This window comes from Ambystoma mexicanum, chromosome 7q (assembly GCF_040938575.1).
Source record: "Ambystoma mexicanum isolate Mex_15411 chromosome 7q, UKY_AmexF1_1, whole genome shotgun sequence".
Lineage (NCBI taxonomy): Eukaryota > Metazoa > Chordata > Amphibia > Caudata > Ambystomatidae > Ambystoma > Ambystoma mexicanum.
Window position 1 is genome coordinate 986,144,715 of NC_090941.1, and position 17,262 is coordinate 986,161,976.

General features: G+C 47.1%; 1 protein-coding gene across 3 annotated transcripts in view; it reads left to right on the forward strand.

The window, feature by feature from the left end:
* The window catches only part of RELT (RELT TNF receptor), a 196,470-nt gene that overhangs the window by 155,684 nt on the left and 23,524 nt on the right, over nt 1-17,262 (forward strand). For all 3 annotated transcript variants that reach the window (XM_069640114.1, XM_069640116.1, XM_069640115.1), the window contains exons 9-10: nt 3,706-3,942; nt 6,561-6,744. In XM_069640114.1, coding sequence (XP_069496215.1) covers nt 3,706-3,942; nt 6,561-6,744 — 421 coding nt within the window. The remainder of the gene's footprint in view (nt 1-3,705; nt 3,943-6,560; nt 6,745-17,262) is intronic.

The following is a 17,262-nucleotide window of genomic DNA, read 5'->3' on the forward strand; positions in this document are numbered from 1 at the left end:
CACTTTATCGCTACCACGCATGCATTGTTTCTCGAAATTCCTGACACGATGCTTCATTACGCCTTGTGCAGATGTAAGCAGAAAGAGCCAACAACCCAAAAATAATCTTTCCCCAGAGAGAGCGCATAAGGACTAAGTAATAGGAAGGTACACATAAAAAGACTTGCTTGGTGGGAAGGCGGGGGCACACATGCAGAAGAAAGGAAGGAAGGAACAAAACACCTTGTCTGATCCGCCCACCTTTCAAAACTCATGGCATTAGGGCAGAGCGGTCTGTGATTTGCAGTAGAGAGAGCTTATCTCTCCACCCTTAAAATATTTAAAAACCGATTGTACTATTATTAGCAAGATCACCCATACATTTAATCTAATCTGTTTAACACAGTCAACCCGGCCTCTACCTCTTCAAAGAACAACGATGGATAGAGCAGAGAGCACAATGGGGGTCAGGGTAGCTGGAACTAGTGGGAATTGTATAAAGCAAATTAAAAGGGAAATGGATGAGTACACGGATAATCAAATGTGGGAAGACATTGGAGAAGGGGGGCTAGCTGGGTGGAGAAGGCATAATAGCATGGGCATTTTTAATGGCACATGCTGCTTCAAAGCTCTGTACATGCCCTCTAGGTTTTTCTATTACCCCACTCTGGTTCGGTAGAAGGAAAGACGAGGTCAGCTGTGTTGGATCCACTAGGAACTCCTGTGGGTTGCCACTAGCAACTCCTGTGGGTGGCCACTAGGAACCTCTGTGGGTTGCCACTAGAAACTCCTGTGGGTGGCCACTAGGAACTCCTGTGGGTTGCCACTAGGAACTCTTGTGGGTTGCCACTAGGAACAACTGTGGGTTGTCATCAGAAACCCCTGTGAGTTGCCACTAGGAACTCCAGTGGGTTGCCACTAGCAACTCCTGTGGGTTGCCACTAGCAACTCCTGTGGGTGGCCACTAGGAACTCCTGTGGGTTGCCACTAGGAACTCTTGTGGGTTGCCACTAAGAACAACTGTGGGTTGTCATCAGAAACTCCTGTGGGTTGCCACTAGGAGCTCCTGTGGTTTGCCAATTAGGAACGCCTGTGGGCTGCCACTAAGAACCCCTGTGGGCTGCCACTAGGAACTCCTGTGGGCTACCACTAGAAACTCCTGTGGGTTACCATTAGGAACTCCTGTGGATTTCCACTAGAAACTCCTGTGAGTTACCATTAGGAACTCCTGTGGATTTCCACTAGAAGCTCCTGTGGGTTGCCATTAAGAACTCCAAACTGCATTCCAGAGGAGCTCCAAGTGGCAAACACAGGAGCTCCTGTAGCAACCCACAGGATTTCCCAGTGGCAACCCGCATTCCTCAGACGTTCCTAATGGCGACCTACAGGAGCTTCTAGTGGCAATCCACAGGAGTTCCTAATGGGCCACTAGAAACTCCTGTGGGTTGCCATTAGGAACTCTTGTGGGTTGCATTCCATTTAATAGTTTTTTTTTACCTCGTATGTACCTACACAGAAGGGGACCACCCATATGCGTACCAGTCTTGACACCTCTGCCAAGTGGAGCAGTCCAGCCTGAACTGCTAGGGCTCGTCCCCTCTGCAGGAGGGCAAAACCCAGACACTGTTGAACCTTATTAGACAGCGTCAGTGAGGCGTCCTTCTAACTTGTGACATGGAGCTTGAAGGCCGATTTTTGCTGTCGAAGCGTTAGCTCACTGAGCTACAGTAGAGGCCAATGGATAATATGTGGGGAAGGAGCAAAGCAGTACATTGAGCAGCATAGGCAGTGACGTTGGAGAAGAAGCAGGACATTAATAAATGTCCTGTTGGACTCCAACTCCAAGATGCTTAAGCGAAGGAACTGGACGGAAACAGTGGGGGCTGGGCAAGGATGGCATCCCTTCCAGAGATGTCACCGCCCACCTGTACTTGCATGGCTGCCTGGCTCTTTCTGGCATACAGAGATCCATGAGAGGTGGGCAGAGATGGGCACACACAGAGCTCTTCCTAGTCGGCTCCCATGCCTTGTGAGAATCCTCCTTGCCCACCTCTCCTCTCCTCGCAGGAGTAGTGGACAGAGACCTGGGTGCAGCAGGCATTGGGCACACGCCTCTACTGCATCTTCTTCCAGGATGGGCACTGGCACTGAGTGGAGACCGAGGCCCCAGGGCCCTCGCTATAAGGACATATTCAGACTGAGGGGCTTCCTGCCATGGCGTGGAGCAGGGCTTGCTGCATCAGAATTCGTGGGAGGGCCTGAAGGCCCCACTGATGAGCAGGGTCTTGTTCTACCTGAGCTCGCTCTGTTCAGCCTGCACCTGGTCCCATCCCTGCAGGGAGGTGTGTGCTGTGACCCAGTTCTATGTTTCTGCTCCTCTTTTGCCAGACACCCCTTTATAGCTTAGTAGAGTTTAGAGTTAAGTGTAGTTTGTGTGCTGTTTCTGTAAAATAAATTGTAGCATTTTGCCTATTTCAGTATAGCATTGCCTGCCTACTCTAACCCACAACATTTTTAAATGGCAGTGAATGGTTACGTAATTTATGAAATCTCTTGGCTGCTGTGTTAACGCACCTGCTGCTGTCACATGTGTTGGCCCAGCAAGCAACAGGTACACTACCTTGCAGATCCGACATGTCTGCCATCTTACAGAGGTCAATAAAATCCAGTGCACTGGACTGGAGGATAAGAACCCACCATATTCAAACCTGCGCCCTGCAGGTCACTGATGATCTTATGCAGCTCGTGCATTAGCCTACTGATTTATCTCAGTGGCTGCTTCACCACGCCATGGTCCTAATCTAGTTAGACACAGGGCAGGGGCCCAGTTGGAGTTGCTGAGCTCCGTGGGAGTGCACATATATGTACCTGTTGGTTGAAGCAAGAAACTATGTTTGCCAATTGGTGACAGCAAGCAAAGCGGGTCAATGAAGAGGACTTGAGAGTGAAGCGGTGTTTCTAGTGTCGGGTTTCCTCGACAGTCTGTAATCAAAGCCCTCTTGAATATAACACTCAGTGGAATGATCTGTAGCATGTTGTACACGTGCCTGTGCTATAGGATATGAATGTAGGACAATGTGTAGTTAGTGATGAGGCAAGATCCTACACCCAACAGTAATGCATCAGCCGGCTGGCTGGCTTGGAGGCCGGGGGGGGGGCAAGCAGTTCAAGCAGTAGGCTTTGGATCTGATCCCATTGATTGCATCAGCTAAAGTGAAAGGGTCTTGAAACTACTAGCTGGAAGTAGGGGGCAGCATAGGCCCTCCAACCCCCTTTTCCCAGCATAACCTAAACGAGAGCGGGAGATAACAAAACATATAGGGTAAGGTAACAGATAATAACATGACTGAGAGTATGGGCGCTGGAAGCGGTAACCCTGGATTTTAATTTTATAAACTAACCTGTCTCTAAAAGAAGGCAAGCTGTTGTACTAGTATAATTAGTCTGAGTGGTGTGTGTACCTCAGCGCTGTTTCATATTCAGAGAGGCTGCGAAACTTGCGATGGCCATTGATTCAGGTTGTGTGCGCTTTTCAGCTCTGTTTTTGTTCAACCAGTCCGGTTTAGGGCATTATCTAACGATAATGAAGAGTTTTTGTGGTTGATTTCCGTTGAGGGACCCGGACCACTGTTACCCTGAATGAATGGGAATAGATGCTCTGTCAACTTCCTGGATCTTGGCTCCGTGTATCAGTTTCTCACCTCCCATGTCTCCTTCTCTCCACAGGATGCAGTTCCTTCCGCAGGTACCCCATATCTGCAGTCACCAGCACCACCTGCACACCGTGCAGGGCTCGGCGTCCCGCTCTGGCTCCAGCTGTACGCGTTGCAGCCAGAAGAAGTGGCCCGAGTTGCTCCTGTCTCCGGAGACTGCTGCAGCCATGGCGGCCATGCCTGTCAAGCCCCCAAAGCCAGTGACCAAGGCTGGCCGGCCGGGAGAAATCACCATCCTCTCTGTGGGCAGGTATGTTGCTCCTGCTTGGCATTAAGCATTTCCTGGGTGTTTCATGCATAAATATGTCCACGTAATGTAATGAAATGATCAACTGGGCCTGTTAAATGTGCTTGAGTAATATTTACAATTTATGTTGCTTACAAACTGTAATTGTCTCTATTGACTTCAGTGATAGGTGCAGTTACTTGACACAGTGATGCTCCTTTTACTAACCTTAGTAGAATGACAAGATGGGTCAGCCTTCTAGGACTCGAACCTGTGACCCATCTTTCTTTGTGTTTGTTTTGCATCAGACATAGAAGCAGTGCTCATCTGCACTCCCTTCGCTTTTCACCATTTACATTTTTATAACGGATAGAAATTTGCAGTTTGTATGTAAATGCTAGTGAAAGTATGACGGCCAGTTTCAAGGTTTAGTTTCCATGCTAGTGCCTACCATCTCGCTTCCGTCTTTTTCTCTACTTGCACCCAACTACTGGAACTCTCTTCCCATTACAGGTAGATATTCTGCTATGCTAGGGTTGTCCAACTCCAGGCCTCGAGGGCTGGAATCCTGACCAGTTTTCAGGATATCCCTCATTAATATTCATGAGAAAAAATGTGCACACATTTAGAATCATTGTATGCAAATGTATCTCATTAATATTAATGATGGGTATCCTGAAAACCTGACATGGATTCTCCCCTAGAGGCCTGGAATTGGACAACCCTGCCGCTGTCTAGGTTCCATTCTACTCTTCAAGCTCATCTACTCTCCAGACACTTGTACTTTTGTTTCTATTCAATGAATTGTTTATTCTTGATGAAGGTGTACCGCTTGGCACTATTGTACAGCCATTTGGCTACTGTCTTTATAAATCAATAAATACAAACGCATGCATAAGACCTTGGGTTGAGCCACTTGTTTCGGGTGCCAGTGAGGTCTAGGCATGGTGCATTGGAAATGCTCTGACGTACAGATGTTGCCAGCAGTCAGAGCACAAATGGATAAGCCTTGCAGGCGCAGAGGGTTAATGATTGGTTCCATCTGAATGGACACCTGAGCCAGTGAAACACTTTTAGGACATTTGAAGTCCATTCAAACCTAAACAAATTTGAGGCAGGTCAGAAAAGACTGCTACCTATGCAGAGCCATAAGAATATTACTTTCAGCTGCATTCTTGAACTGGTGGAGGCCCAGTTTTTTCCATTGAACATCTCCCTGAAACCCAGACCTCCACTCCGTCTTTCAATCTGATGTTTCATTTGGTTCTCCGACTTGAGAAACAGCTGTGAGAAGGACCTTGCCTAGCACTGTGCCTAATTATTTGCAGTCATGGCACCTTACATGGAGGTCAGTACTCCCAAAGGTTTAAGCATGGTAATATTTAGGCTTCCAAAACTCCAAGAATAGAATCTATGGCTCTTGCTCCATAGAGGTTTACTGAAGATCAGCCCAAAGGATGATTTGCTCTTCGTACCTCAGTGTTTCGATGAGTGCATGGAAAAGGTGAGATCCACAAATGAAGCCTGGACATTACCCACATGCTGGCGCAGCGGACCCTCCAGGAATGATAGAAAGTGGGGTTGATAAAGGATGTGCCAGTATGACGTCACCTGTGTAGAGGTGGTAGGAGTTTGGATATGAAGGTACACGATATTGCTGTCTGGCGAAGAGTGGCTGGAGAAGGACCCGCCGGGGTAGTGCTGTTGAAAGCATTGGCTTTTTTTTAGACCTCTAAAGGCTCTGTGATGTGATTGGCTGTATTCCTGCCACTGAGTGAGAATGCATTTCTGATTGGTCGCCTTTGACTATTGGCCGTTGCCAGTGTGCACCATTCAACGTTAATCCGTCACTGGGATGGAAGGTGACTCATGAGGAATGGGTGCCCTCCTTCTTGAGTGTTACAAGTGCCTCAAAGGACTGGGGTGTCCAAGCGAGGCAGGCTAGGATCTTACATGAAGGCCTACTAGATGCCATAGAAAGAGTTGAATGCGGGCCTGCTGGACACAGCCACATGCTGGGCATGCAAGCACACCACATGGGCCTTAGTACTCATGCTGTAGGGTTGTGGGGCCCTCCTGGGATGAGGTGAGTTTGGAAATTTTCTATGCGCTAGGGGATCAGGCCCCCAGTAGTGAAGGGATGTTCGTCTAGGGAGCTGAGGTGGACCTAGATTGTGACTCACATGATATGATATGGCATTTATAGCGCGCCTACACACAAGTGTTTCAAGGCGCGACATGGGGAGCGGGTAGGGCACAGGAGGGTGTCTATGTTGACCTATAAATTGATATTGCATTTATAACGGATCCAGACATATCCCGCCATTGGAGGTCACTGGAGACCTGATGTGAGGACCTAATGTATCATGTGGAAGGCTGTCCTGGGGTATAAGGGAGAAGTGAGGAATTACAAGGGATCTCAGCAGCATTTTGTGTGAATTGAAGTTACTAACGCCTGTGTTCCATCCTGCCCTCTACAAATCGCCATTTAATGCTTTGTTGTCGGTGTTCTTTATCCTTATCTGTAATGCTAGTATCCGATGTCAGGATGTGTGACCTACCCTGTTGTACATTGTATTAAAGTAAAATCTTGAAATGGCACAGAACCATCTTGACTGGTTTCCATTGCTTCTGTGGTCTAGGTTTCGAGTAGCCCGCATACCCGAGCAAAGACAGAGCCAGAACCCCACTGAAGTGAAAACCATCACAGAGTCTGGCGGCCAGGACGTCACGGAACCGGCACCCAGCCTTCCTGCGGAACAGAAAACACTACTTGGCAATGGTGTCAAGACAAAATGGCTGAAACCAGCTGACAATAAGCAAGAGGTGAGGCATACCTACTTTCAGTGTTTCCCCAACACCAAACATCAAGCTTTTCTGTAGTATTTACTTTTGTAATTTACAAACTTTCAAGAAAAAAATAAAATGATGGTTCCATGTGTCTTCTCTAGAGGTATTTGCTGTGAGGTTCTTTCTAGCACAGCAAACACCTCTGGAGCTAGCTCCTGGGATGCCCGCTCCATTGCCCACCCACACAAGATTCCTCAAAGGAGGGTCCTCCTGCACCGCCCACCCCTGCCTCATGCTACCACGATGGGGGGAAAACCCCTACACCAACCCTGCCTTCCATTCCAAACATCGTCTCACTTACCTATGGGCGCGGTGTAGCTTCCTCCTTGTCCACTCCTTTCTGTTTCCATGTCATCTGCACACCTATCCACCCACATTCCAAGCCCATGCTGACCCACGCTGCCTTCACATGTAGCAAACAATTACTGATCACATATCCATCTTAGTGCACTAAGTGAAGGAGCTGAAAGATGCAGAGGAAGGCTGTTGCCATGTTGTTGTTATTTTAGTACTTAAAGAAGTGGTTCACTCAAAAATGTTATTGCTTAAAAATATTGCAATAATAAAAATGTCTACAACTCTTTGAAACAAATTCAATGTAAAGTGAGCAGCTATATGTGCACGCATCCGTTTTGCATAGAGTGATAGACTGTACTGTGTTTATTTCATTCAATGCCCTGGCTCCAATAGTTAAACACAAGCCCCATCCAGGGAGCTCGTGCTTGTAGACTGCTGTAGGTGCAATGAATTCAAAAACACACAACGATGGTAGAATTTTCACAGGACTGGCAGTCCTATGAACGTACCGACAAGGAAAACACGCCTTTTTATCCATTTAAATAGGACATGAGTGCCCTGTCGTTTAAAAGGAACACGGGTGGTTAAGGGTTAGCGCTTCCAGCTTCAAGACCTGGGTTCGAGTCCCAGCCTGTGTAGTTTTTTTGGTGCATGAACATTTTGTTTTTAAATACAAGATTTGATGCACCAGAAAAATAAATGAGCACACAAGTCAATTTCAAAGGATACCGACAATCACATGGCCGTTTGCCGTTTTCTTACACGCATTTGCTTTCTTCGAGCAGGTGCGCATGATGTGTTTCCTCTCGTACTTCACGTGGCATCTCGTTTTTCACTACTTCTTTTAGGCTCAATAGCTTCAAAAATAGCTATGAAATACTGGCATCAGGTCATTTTACTACAAGCTTGTTTCCACATTGTGAAAAAGATTCTGGGGGCCAGGGAATTCAAGACTTAAGTGATGGGACCCCCGGAAGTGGTATATGGAGGATTCCACAGAGCTCCCTATTGTCTGCCCTCCAATTCCCTTTACAAAAAAGAGAGAGAGAGATTCAACCAAAAGGACATTCATCGTATGAGGCCGGGGAGGTGATTCGCCACGAGAAGGATGTGTTCTGTTTTCACTTAACAGGCAAAATCTGCTGGCAGCACAAGGCCCTAACCGTGCATTTCTGCACAGCTCTAGACTCCTTGATGAGCACAACTCAGATGGCCAAACCCCAGCAAGGATTGCGGATCCCACATCAATAGAGAAACCCAAGCGCAATGAGCACATGCTGAACCTGCACATGCTGAACCTGCACATGCTGTTCTCATGGAATCAAACTTGACAACACCATTATCAGAGGAAACGCAGGAGTGCTTGGCCATCATGACACCGCTGCCTGATTGAAAGGTGGCTTGGCAGGCATTTTAAGACCTTATATTAGGGCGATGACCAAATTCAATTAAAATAATTACGACATATGATCTTAAATGAACCTAGAGGGGACGCACATGTAACTCGCCAATCACTAACAACCACACTTGTGAAGAAAGAGACTCACCAACCAGAACACTCATTGAGACAATCATTGGCCAAGTCTATGAATAAATAGGTAGAAGCCTCCTGACATTGAGGGTGTTAAGATGGCATTTCTGGGAATCCGTGGTGTAGTAGGGAGAAGAGGAGGTGGGGAGGGAAGAGTTGGGGAGTGGAAACCTTAAATGGCCAAGCCAAATAGGTCACATGGTAAGAATGGTACAGGAGATGGCTAAGACAAGGAACCGCACTGTAGAACAGGCAAGGCTTAGAAGGAAGATAGGACTAGGATGCCTGCTCGGTGCCTTGACCCAAAGGCTGTCAGGAGACAGGCCTTGGGAGAAGACGCTTGAGAATAGCCTGCTGGGGGCTCTAGCCCAGAGACTGGTGGTAGCTGCTATCTAAAGAAGTATGCATCCTTGCAGAACCCCTTATCTTGAGGGCTTCATAATTACTGCAGCCTACCATCATACCTGGGTGAACCCTAGAGCATGAGTGGAAGCTACAGGTCTTATTATTTATTCAGATTTGTAGAGCGCACGGCAGCCCGGGGGCACCGTGGCGCTTGTTACAGACAATGTCTTGGTTACATAGGATACAGTAATTACATACAATAATGAATTTACAGTAGACATGTATACATTGGCAACGCAGTATATTTACATGGATTCCTGAGAATTTCCTGATTATTTTGCAAGGACAGAGGTTTTTAGTTTCCTGCGGAAAATAGGGAGTGAGTATTCTGCTCTGATGTCTGCAGGGAGAGCGTTCCAGGTCTTGGCTGCAATGTAGGGGAAACTAAGACCACCGGCTTTGGCTTTTTTGATGCGTGGGATGCAGATTAAGTTGGAGTATTGCGTCCTGGTGGGACGGGAGGAGGAGGGTTTGAGGATGGTTTCAGATAGATAGGACGGGGTGGATGAGAGAGAGGCATTTGTGAGTGAGGGTGAGGATTTTGAGAGTGATCCGTTCTTTGACCGGAAGCCATTGGGCTGAGTGCCTGGCCTGGGCGACATGCTCTCTTCTTGGGATACTAAGAGCGGCCCGGAGGGCATTGTTCTGCGTGACTTGTAGTCTGTTTATGTTTTTGGCTGAAGTGCCTGCTAGGAGTGCGTTACAGTAGTCAAGTTTGGCTCCAATGGTTGCCTTCGCTATAGAGAGGCAGTTGGGTTTAGAGAGGTAGGGTTTGATGGCGTTTATGAGTTTGTTGGTGTGTGCGGATGCGGATGTGATTGCGCTGACTTGTCTAGTCATAGATAGTGAGGAGTCAAGGTATACTCCCAGAGTCTTTACGGCTGTGGATACGGGGATGATGGAGTTGTCTATGGAGAAGTTAGCGTATAGTTTGTCAAGTTTGTCTAGGGTGTTCTGTTGACCTAATATCATGATTTCAGTCTTATCACCATTGAGGTAGAGGCCATTGACTGCCATCCATGCCTTGATGACGGAGTAGATAGTGCGGAGTGCCTTAGTGTCTTCGTTGTATGCTCCGGTAAGTGGTAGAAGTACTTGTGTGTCGTCCGCGTAGTTCGAGTATGTGATGCCGTGTGAATCAAGTTTGTCAAAGAGGGGCTTGGTGAACAAGTTATAGAGTGTGGGTGCAGTGCAAGATCCTTGAGGGACCCCGTAGTGGATTGTCGTGGGAGTGGCGTTGGCGATGTCCGAGAAGACTTTCATGGCTCTTCCCTCTAGGAAGGAAGTGATCCAGAGGGCTGCTTCTTTGGAGAAGTTGGCTGAGTGTGTGTGGTGTGAAGTGAGAGTCTTGTGATCAACCAGATCGAAGGCGGCTGAGAGATCTAAAAGGAGCAGGAGAGCAGGCTTGCCTTTGTCCATGATTTGGGTGATCTGACTCTTCAGATCTACCAGGGCTGTTTCTGTGCCATGTCCTTTCCGGAAGCCCGATTGCCTAGTCCCGAGGATTGAGTGGGTTTCCAGAAAATGTTGGATTTGGCAGTGTGCGGCTTTGTCTAGCAGTTTTAGCAGGAAAGGCACCGTGGTTATTGGTCTGTAGTTGTTTGGTTGTAAAGGGTCGAGAGTAGGTTTTTTTAGGAGAGGCCGGACCCAGGCCTCTTTGAGGTTAGCTGGAATGATGCCTGTTTTAAAGGACGCGTTGATGAATGCTGTGAAGAGTGGTGCAAAGCAGCCTGCGCAGTCTTTGATGAGTTTAGGGGGGCAAATATCGCTTTTACAGGGGGAGGGTTTGAGATTTTTTAGTAGATTAATAACTTCTGGTTCAGTGACGTCTCTGAAGGAGAAGTCAGGTATGGTGGGCTTAGACGAGGTGGGTGGGGTGTTGGTAGGTTTAGTTCCTGTCTGTAGAGGAAGCGCTTTGCAATGGTCTTTGATTTTCTTTTGGAGAAGGTCAATTTTGTGTAGCATGGCAGCTTTGATGCTGGTACACCAAGCTTCATCTTTGATTATTTCATCTGGTGTATTAGGGGGGGAGATGAGCTCATTAAAAATGGCAAAGATCTCTTTGGAGTGTGATTTGGCATTGGAGATACGTGTGTTGAAAGCGTTGGCTTTGGCATCAGTGATAGCTATCTTGTATTGGTGGGAGATTAAATTGAATTTGTTTTTGGTACTGGTACAGCGGTCAGATTGCCAGTTTTTTAGTGCTGCTCTTTTGTGGGATCGCATTGAGTGCAGTTCTTCAGTAAACCAAGAGTTGGTGTGTAGGGATTTCTTCTCTTTTTTCCATTCGAGTGGTGCTATTTCATTGATAGCTTTGGTGATGACATCTTTGTAGATGTCTGCTATGATATTGGGGTCATTAGCGAATGGGGGAGGTAGCTCGGGGGTATTGAGGTATGGGCGCAGGTTCTCCTCTGTGAGTTTTTTAGAGCTTCTGACTTGTGCAGCGCTAGCAGGGGTCAGGGTTTTGTGGTTTTTGGTGACAGGAATAGAGAACTCGATGCAGTTGTGGTCAGTCCAGGGCAGTGAGGAGTTAGAGGTGATAGTGGAGAGGCAGTTATGGTCTGCAATCCAGTCAAGAATGCGGCCTTTGGTGTGCGTTGGACTTTCTACTTTTTGGGTGAAGCCCAGGTCATTGAGTTCTTTGGTGAGAGTGGCTGCAGATTTGTCCTTAGTATCGTTGAATCCGAGATTGAGGTCTCCTAGTAGAAGGGTTTTGGTGTAGCTTTTGATATTATTGCTGAGGATATGGATAATGTTGTCCTGAGGGTCTGGGGTGTTGCTCGGGGGGCGGTATAGTAGGTGGATGTTGATGGTGCTGTTGGGTGACAGTGAGAGTTTGGATGATAGGAGGTCAGAGTTGTTGGTTGAGGGGTGACTGACAGGTCGGAGCTGGAGGTTCTCTTTGTAGATGAAGGCTACTCTGCCTCCTGTTCGATCTGGCCTATCTTGTCTGAGTATGGTGAAACCAGGTGGTAGTGCAAGTGCAACGGCGGGGCCTGATGCTTCATGTAACCATGTTTCAGTGATGGCTAATAGGTCAATGTTATTGTTGGTTATGAGGTCGTGAATATCAGATGCATGAGCTGGGAGTCAACGGACATTGAGGAGGGCACATTTGATGTGAGGTGTGTGTGGTTTGTTTGTGGAAGTGTGAGTGGTGGTCGTATCTGGTATGCTATGTGAGGGTGTGGCGAGGTTGGTGGGAGGTGGACTGTGGGAGAGTGAGTATCCCATGTGGGGGCAGCGTTTGGAGGTGGTGCGGGCACTCAGTCTATGGTTTCTGTATTCTGTGGGAAGGGGTAATGTGCTAAATTCTGTGGTATGTGTGCGAGCTCGGAGTCTTTCTAGTCTATGCATAATTATGACACCGGGTGTGCGATGTGGCATAGTTAGTGTGATATCCGGTGTAACGAGATGCTTGTGGTGGGGGAGTGAGCTTAGTGGTGTGGGTATGGGGGGATGGATAGGAGTATAGAGTTTGAGAACAATGAGTGTTGCGATGAGAGTGAGCAGCGTGGTGGTGGCAGCGCTGGGCTTGGGCGCTATGGGCATGATTGTATGCTGGGCGTGGCTGTGTGTGGAGGAGGACACAGTCAGAGTAGGTGGACCTAGCCTGAGGTAGGCAGGAGTGGATAGGTTCAGGGTAGGCTGAAAAACATCTTAGGTCCTGGGGGTATCAGTGTGGCTAGGCTCAGCAGGGGGCACCGGCCGTATCGCAGAAGAGCGACTATAAGGCACAACACACTTCAAATGTGGTCTGAATAAATAAATAAATAAAAACCCTAGAGCATGAGTGGAAGCTACAGGTCTTGTCTTGGTAAAGTGTCAAGAAAGCCCTACAGCAAGATGGGTAGAAATATAGGGCTTCCTTTGGCAGGAGTTTATCAAAGGGCATTATCCCAGGAGACTGCTCGACCTCAGGATCGTTCATCAAGAACAAAGGCTAAGAGGTGCACTGAGGGGTATAACGTCATTTCATCGCGAGTCATTTTTACGACTGCCTTTCAAACGTGTTCAAAATTACGATTGTTGTTTAGCTCTTTCCCCATAGTCCTGTAGGAGTTTGTGAGCCTAAAACTCAGGTGCAGGATTGCCCTCGAAACTGTTCGGCAACCACGCTTCCCACTCTCAACACCATTCAAGGAACTCCCATATGATCTGCAGTCCGAGGCGACAACAGAATTTTAAGTCTTTACAAAACGCTCATTAAGCATGAAACAAGTGTAGATACCATGTAATTTATCGTCTCCCCACACCTAAATAAAATGATTCTCCATGCTCTTGCACAAAGGCAGCAATGGGCATGATATCATTAACACAAAGTAACGCGTCAAGACGCCAATTGGTGCAACCATGCTTCGTCTGGGTATCTTTTCAACAAATGGTAACTATATAGTTCCAGATCACATATCTGCCTGCACCAGCTTATTGCATGTGCTAGCAGTTGTTCCTGCCAGAGATCTTCCAATTCCCTCCATTAAAGCATATCCAACCACAGAGAGCTGAACGGCCTTCATGATGAATGGCAATAGTTCCTCCCACTGATCTTTAAGGGAAGAAGCACCCCTGCAGGTTCACTCTATGCTTCCAGAATAAAACAGCACAGGTGTTATTTGCTGTGGGCGAGGATGTGCCGCAACTGCAGAGGAGAATCCCCCTGGCTAATGCCAGTCACCATACAGCACATCTTCCTCCTCAGGCCCATGTTGAGATCCACACAGCTGTTGCCACCTCCCGTTCCCAATAATTGTATTGCTACAGTTACAGAAAAGTCTACACTTCTGGGTTACAAAGGGAACCACGGGCCTACAATAACAAAACACAGGATTGAAGCAGCTCTGTGATACCATCAATATCTCTTTTAGGTGCCGATATCCTATTCATGTTATCCAGCTTTCCATTGTCACTTGCTCATACACAGTTGAATAAATATTATATACAGATTACGGCGGTAGAAATGTGCCACCAGCCCAGGTCAATCGGTTCTCCCTATTCCTTGGCTTCTGTAACAACCTAGATGTAGCTAAGCCCCCGGACTTGCTTCGCTCTCACCCGTGCCTTTTTCGAATTCTGCATGTGCAGCTTATAGGTCTTTAAAAAATGTATCCACAATGGCTGATGCACCTCTCCTAACCCCAAACCACAGGAGTATGCAGTCACCCTATACTACATTACCAGCCTACGGTATTTTAATGTCTTGCTCATATCTCGCCTCTCACCTTTCTGGGAAATGAGAATAGTTTAGGGACAAATGTTTTGATAACTGAGTGAAAGGCCTTGCTGTTCCTGAGTCATGTATGCTGGTTATCTATGCTCACATAGAAAGACCGCATCAAGCCCACAGTGTCTTCGTAACTCCATGTTGCAGAACATCTGACTACCGGGCCTGGGACCCTCCAGTGCCCTCTCAAGAGGTATCCTCTCATACATATCATGGTCTGGTCCCTGCTCTTGCAAGAAGCGGACCGGTCTTGTCGGTTTCCTACGAGCCCAAGACACGCCATCCTCGAGCTCGCAACCTTCAATGCTCCCTGGGCAGCTGGCGTACATACTGCCATGGGTTTGGTTCCAAAAGATTCCTGCACAGTTCCTAGCTCTGCTGAGGTCTATGCATAAACCGTTCTTTCCTGGTGGACTGTCTAAAGTTGTGCCTCAGTGAAGTACTGTGTGGCCCAATAATTTGAGGCTTGGGGGGTCATGCTAAGTGGCCTTGTGTTGGAGAAGGTCTAAGGACAATCTGCATATGTAGGATGATCATTTCTCCAAATCTCTTCTTGTATTCTCTATAGAAATATTGACTGTGTGTTACATATGCATTTCTTGATTCTGTTTAGGGTTTACTCTCTGACATCTTCATTCTATAGTATTACCTCCTATAAAAACCTTATTGTCTTTAGATAGGCCACTTAAACTGGCATCTGAGAACAGTCCACTGTCTTCACTGGGCTACCTGAGAAAAGAAGTGTGGCTGATGCTAGAGACATGCTGCTGGAGAGAACAAACCTGTCCTCAAGAGTAGATGCATGCCTTGTTCTGGTCTTTGTTTGTCGGTGGAATGGAACCACAGTGGCTCCGCAGCCAGCAGGATCCCAGGTTGGGTACTCACATTGGGTTTGAAGGTTAATAAAACGAAAACACAACTTACCTTTGCCACCACTCTGCTTGCTTGCCCTGAAGCAACCTCGTCCTAGAGCGAGTGTAGAGGCATGAATGATGCCACATTTTCAGTTGTGGCTCCTGGTGTCTTATCTCCTAGGGGGAGCCAAGGCAATTGTTAAAACAGAGTGCGAGCAGTGGGAGAAAGAAGGCCTTGCAGAGCTCGTACCTTTCGCAGAAAGAGGATACTCCGTGTGGGAGGCGCCACATCGGCAGAGACCCAGAACACGCCTGCCTCCCCTATCCTGTTTCTATATCGAGTAGGCCCAAGGATGTGCAGGCATCGGGAAATGAAATAGCACCATGCATGTCTCCCACTGACTTCCCAGTTTCCATGTCTCTCACCTTGATGGCTCTGCTGTCTAAAAGAGAGATTCCAGGGAAGGTGCGTGGTGCGCGAGTAGTGCAGGGAAGCTGTGCCCAAAGACCTCGCATTTCCCCATGCGCCACCTCACCCTTCCTGCTGTTGAAGACAGTGAGATCAGAAAAGCGAATGGGACATCTGAAGGACATTTTAGGGGCACGTTTCACCTGGCTAGGCCTTATCATTCATTCATCACTATGCACGATGGAAAAGTACCCACATGCTGGGCATGCACCCTATCCTCCTTCACCAGTTCAAGTGACTCTATAAGTGTGCAGTGATGGATGTAAATCTTGAGTTAATCACTTAGAATAAATTCCATTGCTTCTTCGGCCATCGGGATCAACTAGGTGCAAATTAGTCTTGACTCTCTCCCCATTAATTTGTGCTTTTCCACCTATATGTCAATGCTGATTTGTGTGCACCAGCTGACCTCACCCCAAGACGGGCAAGCATACTCCCCTAACGCCCTGCAAAAAAACTGTGTGTTGTATCCAATTGTCATTCCAGGCTGACATGCTGTTTTTTTACTAATATTTGTGGCATATGACAATGCAAAGCCATGACCAGGCTGTGGGGCACAAATGGCATGACAATGTGCGACACCGCAGTATACGTGCACATCAAAGGCAGGTGGGACTCGCTCTAGCCACCCATCTTGAGGGTTCCAGACACTCCGCCTTACTGTAGTTTCCAAGGGCAGTTCTGAGCATGAAGTAGACAATGTAGGTCCTTGTGGTCATCTTTTGTCCAGCTGGGTGTTTTGTTTACCCGTGTAGGCTTGGGAGTCTCTGTGATGTGCAGTTTTCTTGGTGTGTTTGCCATGACGCAGATGACCTCTACAGACCAATCTCAAACATCCCCTACCCGGCAAAACTAAACTAAATTGGCTCAGTTGGATTAATAAGGGTATTTTGAAGTTGGCAGATGTGTTGGATGGGGATAGGTTGTTGAGTTTTGTGGAATTGATGAATAGGTACAGTTTGAGGCGAAGTGAACTGAATAAGTATTTGGCTTTTGAGAATATGATAAATAATAGATTGGAATTGGCTGAAGGTTCTATTGGGAATAAACCGGAGATTAGTACTTTATTGGAAGGTCCGGAATATGGGGTACGTAGTTATATGCAATTTATGCCTATTGATGAGAAGCTCCGGGGGCATGGTCTAGATTCAGAAATATTTGGTCGGATTATGTTCTGGATGAAATTTCTGAGTTAGATTGGAAATACATTCTGAAGGTTAACTTGACTTTGGGTCCTGATATGGGTTTACGTTTAATTCCACAAAAAATTATTGGAAAGTTATATTGGACGCCTGTTAGGATGTTTAAATTGGGGCTCCGGCCAGATGATTTGTGTTGGGGTTGTAATAATGACAAGGGTACATTATTGCATTTACTGTGGGACTGCCCGAGAGTGCTGGAGTTTTGGACGGCAGTGATTTGATTTTTGATGTGGTTTTGCGGAGGTCGGCAGTGAATATCATACTACTTTCCCGTAAGGATAGGGGTGGTTGGATTGCGAGGCATTCTTATTGGATTGATAGGGCCATAATGATGGCTATCAAGTTAATACTCAGGGTTTGGAAATCGAGGAAGAAACCTAATGTTGATGAATGGCTGACGGAATTACTTGTTTTAGCACAGTATGATAAGGTTTCATTTCATAATAAAGATAAGTACGAGGATTATTTGAAATTATGGAGTCCATTTATGGCTCTATATGATTGATGGGAAG